This window comes from Marmota flaviventris, chromosome 2 (assembly GCF_047511675.1).
Source record: "Marmota flaviventris isolate mMarFla1 chromosome 2, mMarFla1.hap1, whole genome shotgun sequence".
NCBI lineage: Eukaryota > Metazoa > Chordata > Mammalia > Rodentia > Sciuridae > Marmota > Marmota flaviventris.
The window spans coordinates 61,293,638-61,306,452 of NC_092499.1; the positions used below are offsets into that span (position 1 = coordinate 61,293,638).

Genomic DNA, 12,815 nt, shown 5'->3' on the forward strand with positions numbered 1-12,815 from the left:
AGTGAATGTAAATATACACTAGATAATTGTATGAAATGATCTACTCCACAAAATCAGCACAAAAGAAAAGTTGGGGCTATTGGCTAAAAATTATCTTAGTTTTTTACAGTTTTTGTTGGTTATTATTTATTCATTTATTTTTCTGATTATGTGATTTTTTTAAATGAGTTGATTGAAAGTCCCATTTTGTGGCAGTAACTACATAATAGGGAGATATTTCTTTTTAGGCTGCTTATTTCTCATGATAATAAAGCAATGTCATCGTTTTTATACCTTTCTGTTAGCTATAGCAGGAGGTCACGCATTCTACTCAACTCAAACCATTAAACTAAAAAAGAAAGGTGGGATGTGGGTGCAGAGGGAGGATACAGAATGCATTCTTATTTCATTGTACTGGAAATTAAGATTTGGTCCATAAAGAGAGTTCATAGTACAAGACATACTGTAGCTGGTTTGTACTGGGTTGTTAAACTTTCAGGAATTTTGCAAACCACATGACATCAGGCTGGTAGTTTGAAATTGGCTATTAAGGTAGTGTTTATACATGGAAACAGGCAACCACAACAAATGAATGTACCCAAAGACCCTGCTATTAAACATTTACTAGGACATCACTGGTTTGTACTATTTTTTCTTCTCCTTTTTTTTTCTTTCTCTCTTTTTTAAAATGTGGTGTTAGGGATCAAACTATAGGTGTGTGCCACATGCCCAGCTATACATTCCAATTTTAAGTTTGAGAATATTCTTTCCAATCTTTTCTGAACTTTTACTGAAATGTGTCTGATTAACTCTCAAGCTAAACCCCCATTCTTAGGAAGTACAATGGATAGTTAAATGAAAAAGTTTGAAGGCTACATTTGAGAAGCTACTACTGAAGTCTGAAAGGCACATTGAACAAGTGTGGGGAGAAGACAGGATAAAATCGGACAGAGAAAAAAAGGTAACTCTTTGCTTGAGAAATTGATGAAATTTTAAGAGCAGCTTAGAAAATATAATTATTTATTTAGTAGGCCCAAAGGTTAATTGGTAACAACTCAAATCTTCAAAGTCAGGAATCACTAAAATTTTCCTTGGTAAAATAGTTTATATAAAATTGCCTGTGGCAGATAGAGACCGTAAACTACATATACACAATTCCTTAGTCTTCCTTGGGAAACTATTTTCTGAATTTTTGTTTAAATAGTCTACACTAGCTAACTTAAGTGGTTCTGTTTCTATTACATGCAAAAGCATCACCATTTCAACATAAGGTAAGACACTTACCTGCACCAATTTCGGTAAACCATGAAGATGCAGAATTCAAATTGATTGTCTCAAACTGAACTACTTGATTTGATTCTGTGCCTTTACTAATAGCTACACAGACCATAGGGTATTCCTGTTCTGGTATCACCAGCATTTCAAAAACGTTCAAAGGACTTGGTAAAGGAAAATCAAAGTGCTGAAAAAGATAAAACAATAGAACTATTATTTGAAAACAGTCTCACTTGTCATACTGCTATTGAAAAAAGTCAATGGAAAGGCTTCAATTTTCTTTTCTTTTGGTACTAGGAATTGAACCACTAAGCTACATTTCCAGTTCTTTTTATTTTTATTTTTAGACAGGGTCTAAGTTGCTGAGGGTCTTGGTACATTGTTGAGCCTGGCCTCAAACTTATGATCCTCCTGCTTTAACCTCCCAAGTGTCTGGGATTACAGACATGTGCCACCATGCATGCTTTCCAATTTTTTTGATTTATGTAGTTCTATAAAGGCCCACCTCTTAAGATGACAATGACAAGGATGAATGTTCTACACAAATGTGTTTCAGAGAATAGATCATGTTAATATTTATGGTTGTGATGGTTCTCTAAGTATATTAAGTAACATAAGTCAAAGAGGAATCTTAAGAACACAAAAACCCCTAAATCAAATATATAAGTACTACTAATTATAAATGTGCTGATCCTAAATAGCAGTAATAGGATTTTATAATTTTAGTTAATTACTAGTATTTTCTAAAGAAAAATGTAAACAAAGTAACATATACCTTTATCAACATGAATTTCTGCATTGGTTCATACCACTGAAGTAAAACAATTCCAGACTGTAAAGCTCCACAGAGGTATTTATGTCCTGTATAAGGATTTCTGACTGGAAAAACAAAACAAAACAAACAAACAAAAAACAATAAAACCAGATACTCAAGGAACACTGAACACCTTATGTGAAAATATAGTTGAGCTAAAAGCAACAACTGAGCTTTACTCACCTAAAAGCTAACTTAGCTATAAAAAGGCAGTACTGATTCAAGAGGAAAAAATAATGGAATGTGATTCTAAATCACTATCAAAATATGGATGGAAGAAGAAACTATATGAAGTAATTATTTATCTATTAAAATAGTGTTTCTGTTAACTAGGATGACAAGAGGAAACAAAGATGTCTTTTTCTTTTGGTTTTGTTAGCCTTTCCTTTTCATGTTCTATTCTCAATTTTAAATTATATACATTTATTTCTAAAAACTTTTTAACATGCTAGGTTCTTTAGCATAAGAACTTTTTAAGAACACTATTTTCAGCACTAAAACACCTACACTAATATACAATCCAAAAACTACTTCTATGTAAACTGACTAAAAGAATAGTGTGTGACAAGGTCTGAGGACAACTGAAATTTCACTTTTGGCTTTGAGTATGTATACATTAATTCATCTTGCTGGAACATCCTTTTTCAAAACTACAAAAATTCTTATTGGTCTTTCCTTCTCCAACTTGAATCCCATCAACATAACATATATTCATTATAAAAACAGTAATCTTCAGTAAGTTCCACAAGTACTACTCAAGCATGTCTTGGAATATAAGCTTCTAGAGTCTGTTGAGTCACATATGAGAATCTGATTACAGATGCAGACATGATCCCCCAAGGAAGATGATCACAAAATTGCTTATGCAATCATATGCTGCACAACATTTCAGTCAATGATGGGATGCATATACAATGGTGGTCCTATGATTATATTGCCTGGTGACATCTTAGTGTGTGTACATTGACAAAAATCACCTAATGATGAACTTTTCAGAATTAATTTCCATCATTCAATGACTCATAATTATACTTGTAGAACATCTGTGGTTAAATGTTTTTGTTCTAGAAAGTTTGGAAAATGCTTTTGAACTATTACATAGAATGAAGATTCATGTATAAGCTCACTGATCAAACAAGGAATAAATAGAAAATAAGGAGCCTAAGATCTAAAGATACTGGATCCAGACTTGAATCTAGGTTCTATTTCTGTTACTTGCTTGTGATTTTTTTTAGTTTCAAGAGTTAAGTGTTTTAGATAAGATAGTTATGTAGTAAAGAATTTAATCTTGCCCCAAAAGAAGTCTGTTCTCTCTTCTGCTCTTAAGAAATAATTTCCAAATCTTTGGAATGTCATGCTTGATAGGAGTTGTCTTTGTCTGGAAGCCTCAGGTCACTGGATAGTCCAACAGCACTAAGACCAGATAGTCAGTATGAGGGCTGATCATGTCAGAAAGACCAGCAATGTGACTTAAGGTGGGGCTTTAAGTCATGCAGTATGAGTGGACCTCTGGAGGGATTGTATATTGAGATCAGTCATGCAGGAAATCAAACCAGCCTTCATGATGCAATCCCAATAAAAACTCTGGACACTGAGGATTGAATCAGCTTTCCTGATTGGCAGTGCTTGAGTGTACAGTCACATAGTGATGGTGGAAAAGTAACAGCATGGTGCCCACTAATCCATAGGGAGAGGATAATAGAAGCTCTATGTTTGGTAACTTTTCTTGTACTCTACCCTGTCTTCTTCTTCTCTGAGTGGATTTTAACTTGTATTCTTTATTTGTAATAACCTGTAATTGTAACCATGAGTATAACTCTTTTCAGGGAGTTCTGAAAATACCTTTAGAGAATTTTTAAATCTGAGGGTACTTCTAAAAACCTACAAACTTATAACTGGTATCAGAAGCAAAGGGTGGTCTTGTGTGGACTCTCATCTCCATACTTGGTAAAATTCCTATAATAATGTTCATAAATAACCAGCAGTAACTAGCAGATGATAAGTGTTAACTAAATGGAAGCTAGGACACTAGAAGAAATGTGGCCTCAGGGACTACGGTTTAAAACATTCTAGGAACACTAGGCTGTGGGAAAACATTAAGGTTATTATCTCTAAGCATTTCTATACTATGTCACTCTATACATTCTTGTGCTTCACTGACAACTCTTATTAAAAAAACCAATACACCTTCTTATTTTATCTGTAAGACTCTTTAAATAATTTTAAATGTTAAAAGATCTAATCATCCAGATTTTTTTATCTACTTACCTATACAACATTTGTGGCAGCCTTTTGTATCAGGAATCTTTGTTGTTAAAGCAAACTTTCTGAAAACAAAAGATAATATAAATGTACTCTGTTGCAGTGGTTGCCTTACTGTGATTTATGAATCAGTTACATCAAAATCAGATAGCAAGAAGCTTTAAAACAACTTGTACTCTTGACTCCACACTGTCTGATTTTAGAGGACTGAGATGGGGCCTGAGAATCTGTATTATAAAACTTTCACAGTTGATTCTCACAGACAATCCAATTTAGAAAACATTGATATTTTGCATTCTGGATGACATACATTTTAAACTACCTTTCAAAATTGAGGTAAAGGAAGTTTTCTTTTTTGGTGGCATTGGGATTGCACTCAGGGCCTTGTACATGTTAGGTGAGTATTCTTTACCACTAAGCTACATCCCTACACCTTGATTTTTTTATTTTGAGACAGGATCTTACTGAGTTGCTGAGGCTGGCCTAAACTTGTGACCTTTCTGCCTCAGTCGACTCAATTTCTGTGGGCTGGAGGTTCACTGATTTAAAATCTCCAGACCAACTGGCATTCAGTGAAGACCCCCAAGCCCATCTAAGCCTAAACCCTGCCTCCAGGAATTCTGCCTTTGGGATTACCTCTCTCACTCCAGCAATTCAGAGGTGGAGCATCACGATCCAAATGACCCCACCTAAAACTGCTGAGAAGAAAAACTGAGAATCTTTTGAACTCCAACAGAAAGATTTCTTTAACTTTTCATCAAGACTGTTTTTTTTTTTTTTTAATTCTTTTTCTCTGTTTAATTGTGACCTTAATGGTATATGGATATTTATACATATTCATATTTTTTTCCCTAATTTCTAGCATTTTTGAAGCCAGTTATTTTTCATGGTTTAGTTTTTTAAAGAACTAGAATGTTTGATTAGTATATTTTAGTTTTGTTTTATATTTTTTTATTTGTTAATTAAAAAAAATTTACTTTATATTTTTTTCTTCTGTTTCCCTTGATTCTCTCTTTTCCTGTAACAGCCAAACTCTACTCTTTCTTTCACTCTTCCTTTTTTACTTCTTCTCCCTTCCTCCCTCATAATCATCACATCCTATATCACTTCTCTTCCCTCCCTAGTCACCATTTGAAATTATAAACCCTTTTGCAAACTTGCTGTTCCTATTGTAGGCAATAACTGATCATATCATTTCTGTTTACTGTGGTAATTAACACTGTAGACGTCACAGCAGGAACTATTTGGTTTAATGCTATATATTGTTTGCATAGGTTGTTGTTATTATTTGTCTCCCCCTAAACAGTGAGGTACTGGAAATCTTCAGAGGCACTATAAGTCCATAGGGTAGAAACTCAGATCCATAATGTTAAATGGGTAGATATACAACATGAAAAAGCAAGGGAACAAAATGCTCCAAATAAATCAAGATACTCTGTGGAACCAACCTAGATGCCCTTCAATAGATGAATGGATTTAAAAAAATGTGGCTTTTATACACAATGGAATATTACTCAGCACTAAAAAATAACAAGATCATGGCATTTTCAGGGAAATGAATGGCATTAGAGCAGATTATGCTAAGTGAAGTTAGTTAATCCCTAAAAAACAAATGCCGAATGTCTTCTCTGATATAAGGGGGGTGACTCAATACAGAGTAAGGAGGAAGAGCATGAGAAGAAGATTACCACTAAAAAGGGACGAGAGGTGGGAGGGAATGGGAAGGAGAAGGGGAATGGCACAGAAGATGGAAGGAGAACCTCATCGTTATACAAAATACATATATGATGGTGTGAGGGGGAAGAAAAAAAAAAGAGAGAGAAATGTGTCACAGTAGCCTGGGTAGAGAGAGGTGATGGGAGGGGAGGGGAGGAGAGGGGGGATAGGGAGGACAGGAGAATACAACAGACACTAGTATTGCTGTATGTATATACGTGGCTGTATAACCAATGTGATCCTGCAATCTGTACACGTGGAAAAATGAGAATTCATACTTCATTTGAATCAAATGTATGGTATGTCAAGATCTTTGTATTGTGTCGAGCAACTAATAATAATAAAAAAAAGATACTCCACTAACAGAATCCATTGACACAACAGTGAAAGATATGTCAGGGAAGGAGTTTAGAATGTATATAGTTAAACAGAACTGTGAAGTAAAGGATGGTATAAGAAATGAAATCAGAGAGAAAATATAGGAAGTGAAAGATCACCTCAATAAAAAGGCAGAGATTCTGGGAAAAAAGAAGAAAAGAAAATAGAGTTGACCGTGGAGAGAAGATGTTAAGAAACCATGAACAGAACTTTCAAGAACTATTGGATAACATGAAAAGACCAAATTTAAGATTTATTGACATAGATGAAGATGTAGAGATACAAACCAGAGGAATGCACAAGCTTTTCAATAATATCAGAAAATTTCCCAACCTAAAGAATGAAATGGAAAAAATACAAGAAGCTTTTACAGGACACCAAATGTACAAAATTACAAAAGACCCACACCAAGGCATATTATAATGAAAACGCCTAACATATGGAATAAGAATAGAATTTTAAAGGCTGAGAGAGAAAAATATCAGATTAGATGTAAGGGGAAACCAATTCAGATCTCAGCTAATTTCTCAAAACTAGGAGGTCCTGGAATAACATACCAAGCTTTTTCTTTTATCCAGTAAAATTAAGCTTCAGATTTAAAGATGATATAAAAACCTTCTATATAAACAAAAGTTAAATGAATTTGCAACCAGAAAGCCTGCACTACAGAACAGTCTCAACAAAATACTCCATAAAGATGAAATGGAAAAAAAAAAATGAAAACCAGCGAAGGAAGAAACTACACTAAAGGACAGTTAATCAAAGGAGAAACCAATTCAAATTGAAAACTAGAAATAAAACCAAATGACAATGTGATTCTGCAACCTATACAATCAGAAAAATGAGAAATTATACCCCATTTGAGTCAAATGTATGAAATGTCAAGATCATTGTACTGTCTTGTGTAACTAATAAATAAATAAATAAATAAATAATAGATAAAAATTATGAAAAAAAAAAACCCAAATGAAATCATATCTCAATAACAATCTGGAACTAATGTTAGGACATTAATATGTCCTAAACTCATCAATCAAAAGACACAGATTGGCAAATTGGATTAAAAAACAAGACCCAACAATATGCTGTCTCCAAGAGACTCACCTCATAGGCAAAAGACATCCAGAAACTGAAGGTGAAAGGATGGGGAAAAAAAATATCACTCACACGAATCACATAAACAAGCAGGGGTTTCTATCCTCATATTAGATAAAGTGGACTTTAAGCCAAAGTTAATCAGAAGGGATGAAGAAGGACATTTCATACTGCTTAAGGGACTTATACATCACCCAGACATAACAATCATAAACATTTATGGCCTAAACAATGGAGCATCTATATATATCAAACAAATCCTCCTAAATTTCAAGAATCAAATAGACCACAACACAATAATACTGGGTGACTTTAACATGCCTCTGTCAGTACTGGATAGATCCTCCAACCAAAAACTAAATAAAGAAACTAGAAGTAAAAAAAAAAAAAAAAAACAATAATTTAGACTTAACAGACATATATAGAATATTTCATCCATCAATGACTGAATATACTTTCTTCTTAGCAGCACACAGATCCTTCTGTAATACAACCATGTTATGTAAGCTATCACATGTGTTGGCATACAATTTTAATATTACCTTAATATATTTTTAGCATCTGTAGGGTTATTTTGATAGCTCCTTTTCCATTGATATTAATTTTTGTGTTCTTGCTTTTTTCTTGATTAGACTTGTTTATTTTTATTGAATTTTAGCTGTATTATTTCTTCTCTAAATATTTCATATAGTTTTACTCCTATTCTTATTTTTTCCTTCCTACTGCATAATTTGAAAATAATTTGATTATTATTTTAGCTTTTTTCTGATAAAAGTACTTTAAGTTTTAAATGTTCACCTGAGTACTATTTCATCCCAGAGATCCTGATATTTTAAGCATTCATTATCACTTAGTTCAAACTACTTTTTATTTACTTTTCTTGTGCTTTCTTCCTTTTCCTCTGAGATATTTAGAAGTGTACTATTTAATTTTGAAATAGTTGATTTGTGGGGGTGCGGTTCTATATATCTTAAGGTGATTTATTTATTTATTTTTATTTATATATAACAGCGGAATGCATTACAATTCTTATTACATATATAGAGCTAAATTTTTCATATCTCTGGTTGTATACATAGTATACTTGCACCAATTCATGTCCTCATACATGTACTTTGGATAATAATGATCATCACACTCAACCATCATTAATTACCCCATGCCCCCTCCCTTCCCTCCCACCCCTCTGCCCTATGTAGACTTCATGGATTCCTCCCATGCTCCCCATCCCTATCTCACTATGAATCAATTTCCTTATATCAAAGAAAACATCCGGCATTTGTTTTTTTGGGATTGGCTAACATCACTTAGCATTATCTTCTCTAATTCCATCCATTTACCTGCAAATGCCATGATTTTATTCTCTTTTATTGCTGAGTCATAGTCCATTATATATAAATGCCACATTTTTTTAATCCATTTATCTACTGAAAGGCATCTGGGTTGCTTCCACAATTTAGCTATTGTGAATTGTGCTGCTATAAACATTGATGTGGCTGTGTCCCTGTAGTATGTTGTTTTTAAAGGTGATTGATTTCTAATGTAATAAATCATGCAGGAAACACAGCCTGCATGATTTCAGATGTAAAAAAAAAAAAGTAATGGAAATGCTTTTTATATTGATTGTATTGTTTACATACATGTCAAAACTGATCCAATTTCATACTTCAAATATGTGCATTTTATTGTACTTCAATTTTACCTCAATAAAACTATGGAAAATATACGGAAAAAAAAAGTAGCTGGGATTACAGGTGTGTATCACTACACCTGGCCTAAGGAACTTGTATTGTTTTGGTTTTTTACTGGGCAAAGAATACTGGTTGTTTTAAAAATGACTCCCATCAAAGTCAAGATGGTATTCTGTACCTTGGCAGTATTCGGTCTGGAAATCTGTGGGTCTGAATGTGGGCAGCTAATCCTGGCTTTTTGGCTTGTTCAAACAAAGCAATAAGATTATGGGAGTAGAGCTGAAACGTTTTTCCTACAAAAGAGCAAGCAACATGTTACTTTTCTTAGAATCATATCCAGCAGAGAAATACATTTTCAAGTAAAAAAATACATATAATTACCTTCTAAAATGAGGAGTCCAGTAATGTTCAAAGGTCAAGAGAGAAGAAAACAAAGCAAATAAAGAATCTCAGTTAATACCATTTTAAAAAAGTAATTTTTAAGTGAGTAGATAATTCTGTTTCAAATTTGGTATATTCTGACAAATAAGTGATCTGGGCTGAATATATGTAAACTTTCATGATGCCAGCACAGAAAAGGAAACTGTTAAACACTGATGTACAAAACCTTATAAATCAAGTTACAATGATGTGTATGTAATAATTTTGGTACAAAGTGGAAATTCCTATAAAACTGTATTCTCTCTCTGGGATAGATTACTTATCCATAATTTATCAAATTATCTTAGATTAAAATAATTGTGAATGAATTCAAATAAAATGGAATGAAATTGTAAGAAAAGTAAGATAAACCAATATTATAAGCCAAAATAAAAGTATAAATGGGGTACATTTTCATTTCATCAAAAACATTAGCTGTGTTAAGCAGTGGAAGACAAGGTAACTATCTTTTTTGACTTCTCATTATATATGGTGTGGTAATATAACAACATAAAACAGTATTTACCTTTTTATTATTAGAAAAAATGTGTATATATATATATATATATATATATATATATATATATATATAACATTTTTTCTTCTATGTATAATCTTAGCTTAACAAAATCATCTTTATTTTCTCAGAATAGAAACACTGGTTCACACTATACCACCCTTCCCCTCTGTTTCTCCTATACACACAGTTATCCAGCTAGCCAGGTATCCAGCTACCCACATGTACATGGACAAAAAAGTTTTCTCCTGTTGACCTCTGCTATCTACCTTCTACCAGTTTTGTAAGTCAATTTGATCAGAAGACAGAACTAACTTATAAACTAATCTCCCCTGCTTTCCCATAGTTACTTTGATTACCCTGTGTAGTTCTTAAGCTTATTTCTGAAGACAATTATGACCAGGGATAAAAGCAGCAAGAAAGAGAAAAGTAATTTTGTGTGAAATTTAGAATTGTTAACTTGGACAGAATTGGGTTTAAGTTTCTTTTCACAAAAGTAATATAGTATATTAATATTTGCTAAAAAATGAAAAACAGTTTTGGGAAAGTATAACTAAAGTCAAAAAGATTAAGTATTCTTTTGAGCTCCCCTACTTTTTAGAAATCATTTATGTACAAACAAAATGCTCTTCATAAATACTGTCAGTAGCTCAAATATACAGATTTCTGAAGAATCTTTACTAGAAAGAAATAATAATTACTGTTCTGTTCTCTACTTTCAGAATGAAACCTCTAGCTAGCAATTTATATCTAAAATGTAAGAAGATATGGTCTGGTAGGTATGAATTAAAACCCACTTTGTCTTACCATCCCAGATGCAGAACACCTATAAAATCTGAAGTTGAGCAATAAATATATCACTTATGGTAACTCTGAAAACCTGTCTAAATATTTATTATGTTTGCAAATTTGAAACTTAAAGGGCCAAAACAAACAAACAAAAAAGTTTAAAAATACCATCCACTCATCCATTCACTACTACCAACAACCAAAAAAGAAAACCCACAATAACCAGAATTAGAATAGGTTGCTCTGGAATCACCTCACTTAAGAACCTTTAAAACATTAATCCAAGGTAGTGGATTAATGTGGTTCAGAACAACCTGAATGCCACCACCAAATATCTGCCTAAGACTTCACAATTTACTAAGCACTTTGGATATCAATTCATTTAACCCTCACAACAACCTCATAAAACCGTTCTAATCCCATTACCCTCATTTGACAAATAAGAAAACAGTCCAAGAAGGTAAGTGACTTGCTAAACATCACAGAGAAAAGAGCAGTTCAATCTACTTCTTGCCCTTCAACTGTTAATATTCAATCGCTGGGGAGGCTGAGCTGAATGGAATGGCCAGGGGTATTAATCACTGTGCTACCTGCCCCCTCACACTCCCCCAAGTATTTAGAAGCTTGAATGGTTTGAGAAGAAAACATCTCCAAGTCCCAAAGTTACTATAATACAGTTACATAAAATTATAAATAACATTTTGATGTAGTATATACTAAAATTTAATGTCTACTTGTCTATGTTTATTCTTTATTGCCAAATACATACCTGATAATGACATTAAAGTATTATTGATAACATATAGCCAAGTACACTTCCGTGGAAATAACTAAAAAGAGAGAAAGAGAGAGAAGATAAGCCATGCAATTTTCATTTTCTTATCCCTATCCTTCCAACATTCTAAAATAGTACTGCTAGAGATATAACTCAGTGGTAGAGCACTTGCCTAGAATATGCAAGGCTCTGAGTTTGATCCCTAGCACCACACAAAACAAATAAATTAGTTCTATAAAAATAACTATTTTCTGTCTTTTAGTAAATTATCAAAATCTTAGGAAAAAAAATCAACAGGAACATGTAAAAGGTTCACTGTCAACCTTTTAAATATTTAAATCATGAAAATTAGAATTTGAGCCCAAATAAATTGATTAAAAATTAAAATACTTTTTTTATTCAATTTGTCCAAACTAATTTTTTTAGTTAAAATACCTCGTTACCTGTTCCATAGTGGCCTCATGTAGCTCATTGAGATTCAATGTGTAAATACCATCTTCAGTTCCAAAAATAATGTACTGATCTAAAACAGTTCATAAATTGTTTATTATTATTTTCTGAAATAATTTACTAAAGTAATGATTTTATAATGATATTAAGAGTTAGACAGCCAAAGTAAAATTATTTTCTAAAATTCATGCCACCTTATTTCTTTCCTAAACACTTCTCTTCTTTTTTTTTTTAAAGATATATTTTGTTGTACCAACTCACTCTGAATTTATCTTACTATATAATCCTTCCCTTCAACATTATTTTTATATTTAAATTTTTTTGTTTATAGTAAGTAACTATTTTTGTAAGAAACCTCAAATGCACTTAAACAAGAAAAAGTACATTAATTATAAATCATGACACACCACAATGAAATACCAAGAATTCAGATCTTGGTTTCTAAATACTGTTTCTACTAAAAAGAGCCAGGGCTTCTTGGAGACAAGTCTGAGTCCTATTCTGGGGACGGGAAAGTAAGATGAGCCTAGAAATTCTGCAGTGTCAGAAAGTAAGGAAGTGCTCCAAAAATGATTAGGACACTTTAAACAAAAATTCCAGGACAATTTAAGTGTGAAAATAAATAATAGTGATGGATCCTATTTCACTGAATGA

At 32.7% G+C, this 12,815-nt stretch overlaps 1 protein-coding gene across 1 annotated transcript in view; it reads right to left on the reverse strand.

Annotated features, from left to right (window-relative positions):
- The window catches only part of Map4k5 (mitogen-activated protein kinase kinase kinase kinase 5), a 108,389-nt gene that overhangs the window by 12,498 nt on the left and 83,076 nt on the right, over positions 1-12,815 (reverse strand). The window contains exons 21-27 of the mRNA XM_027929825.3: positions 12,155-12,234; positions 11,706-11,766; positions 10,417-10,419; positions 9,389-9,503; positions 4,337-4,395; positions 2,030-2,133; positions 1,264-1,441 (exon numbers count right to left, since the gene is read on the reverse strand). Of these exons, the coding sequence (XP_027785626.2) occupies positions 1,264-1,441; positions 2,030-2,133; positions 4,337-4,395; positions 9,389-9,503; positions 10,417-10,419; positions 11,706-11,766; positions 12,155-12,234 (600 nt within the window). The remainder of the gene's footprint in view (positions 1-1,263; positions 1,442-2,029; positions 2,134-4,336; positions 4,396-9,388; positions 9,504-10,416; positions 10,420-11,705; positions 11,767-12,154; positions 12,235-12,815) is intronic.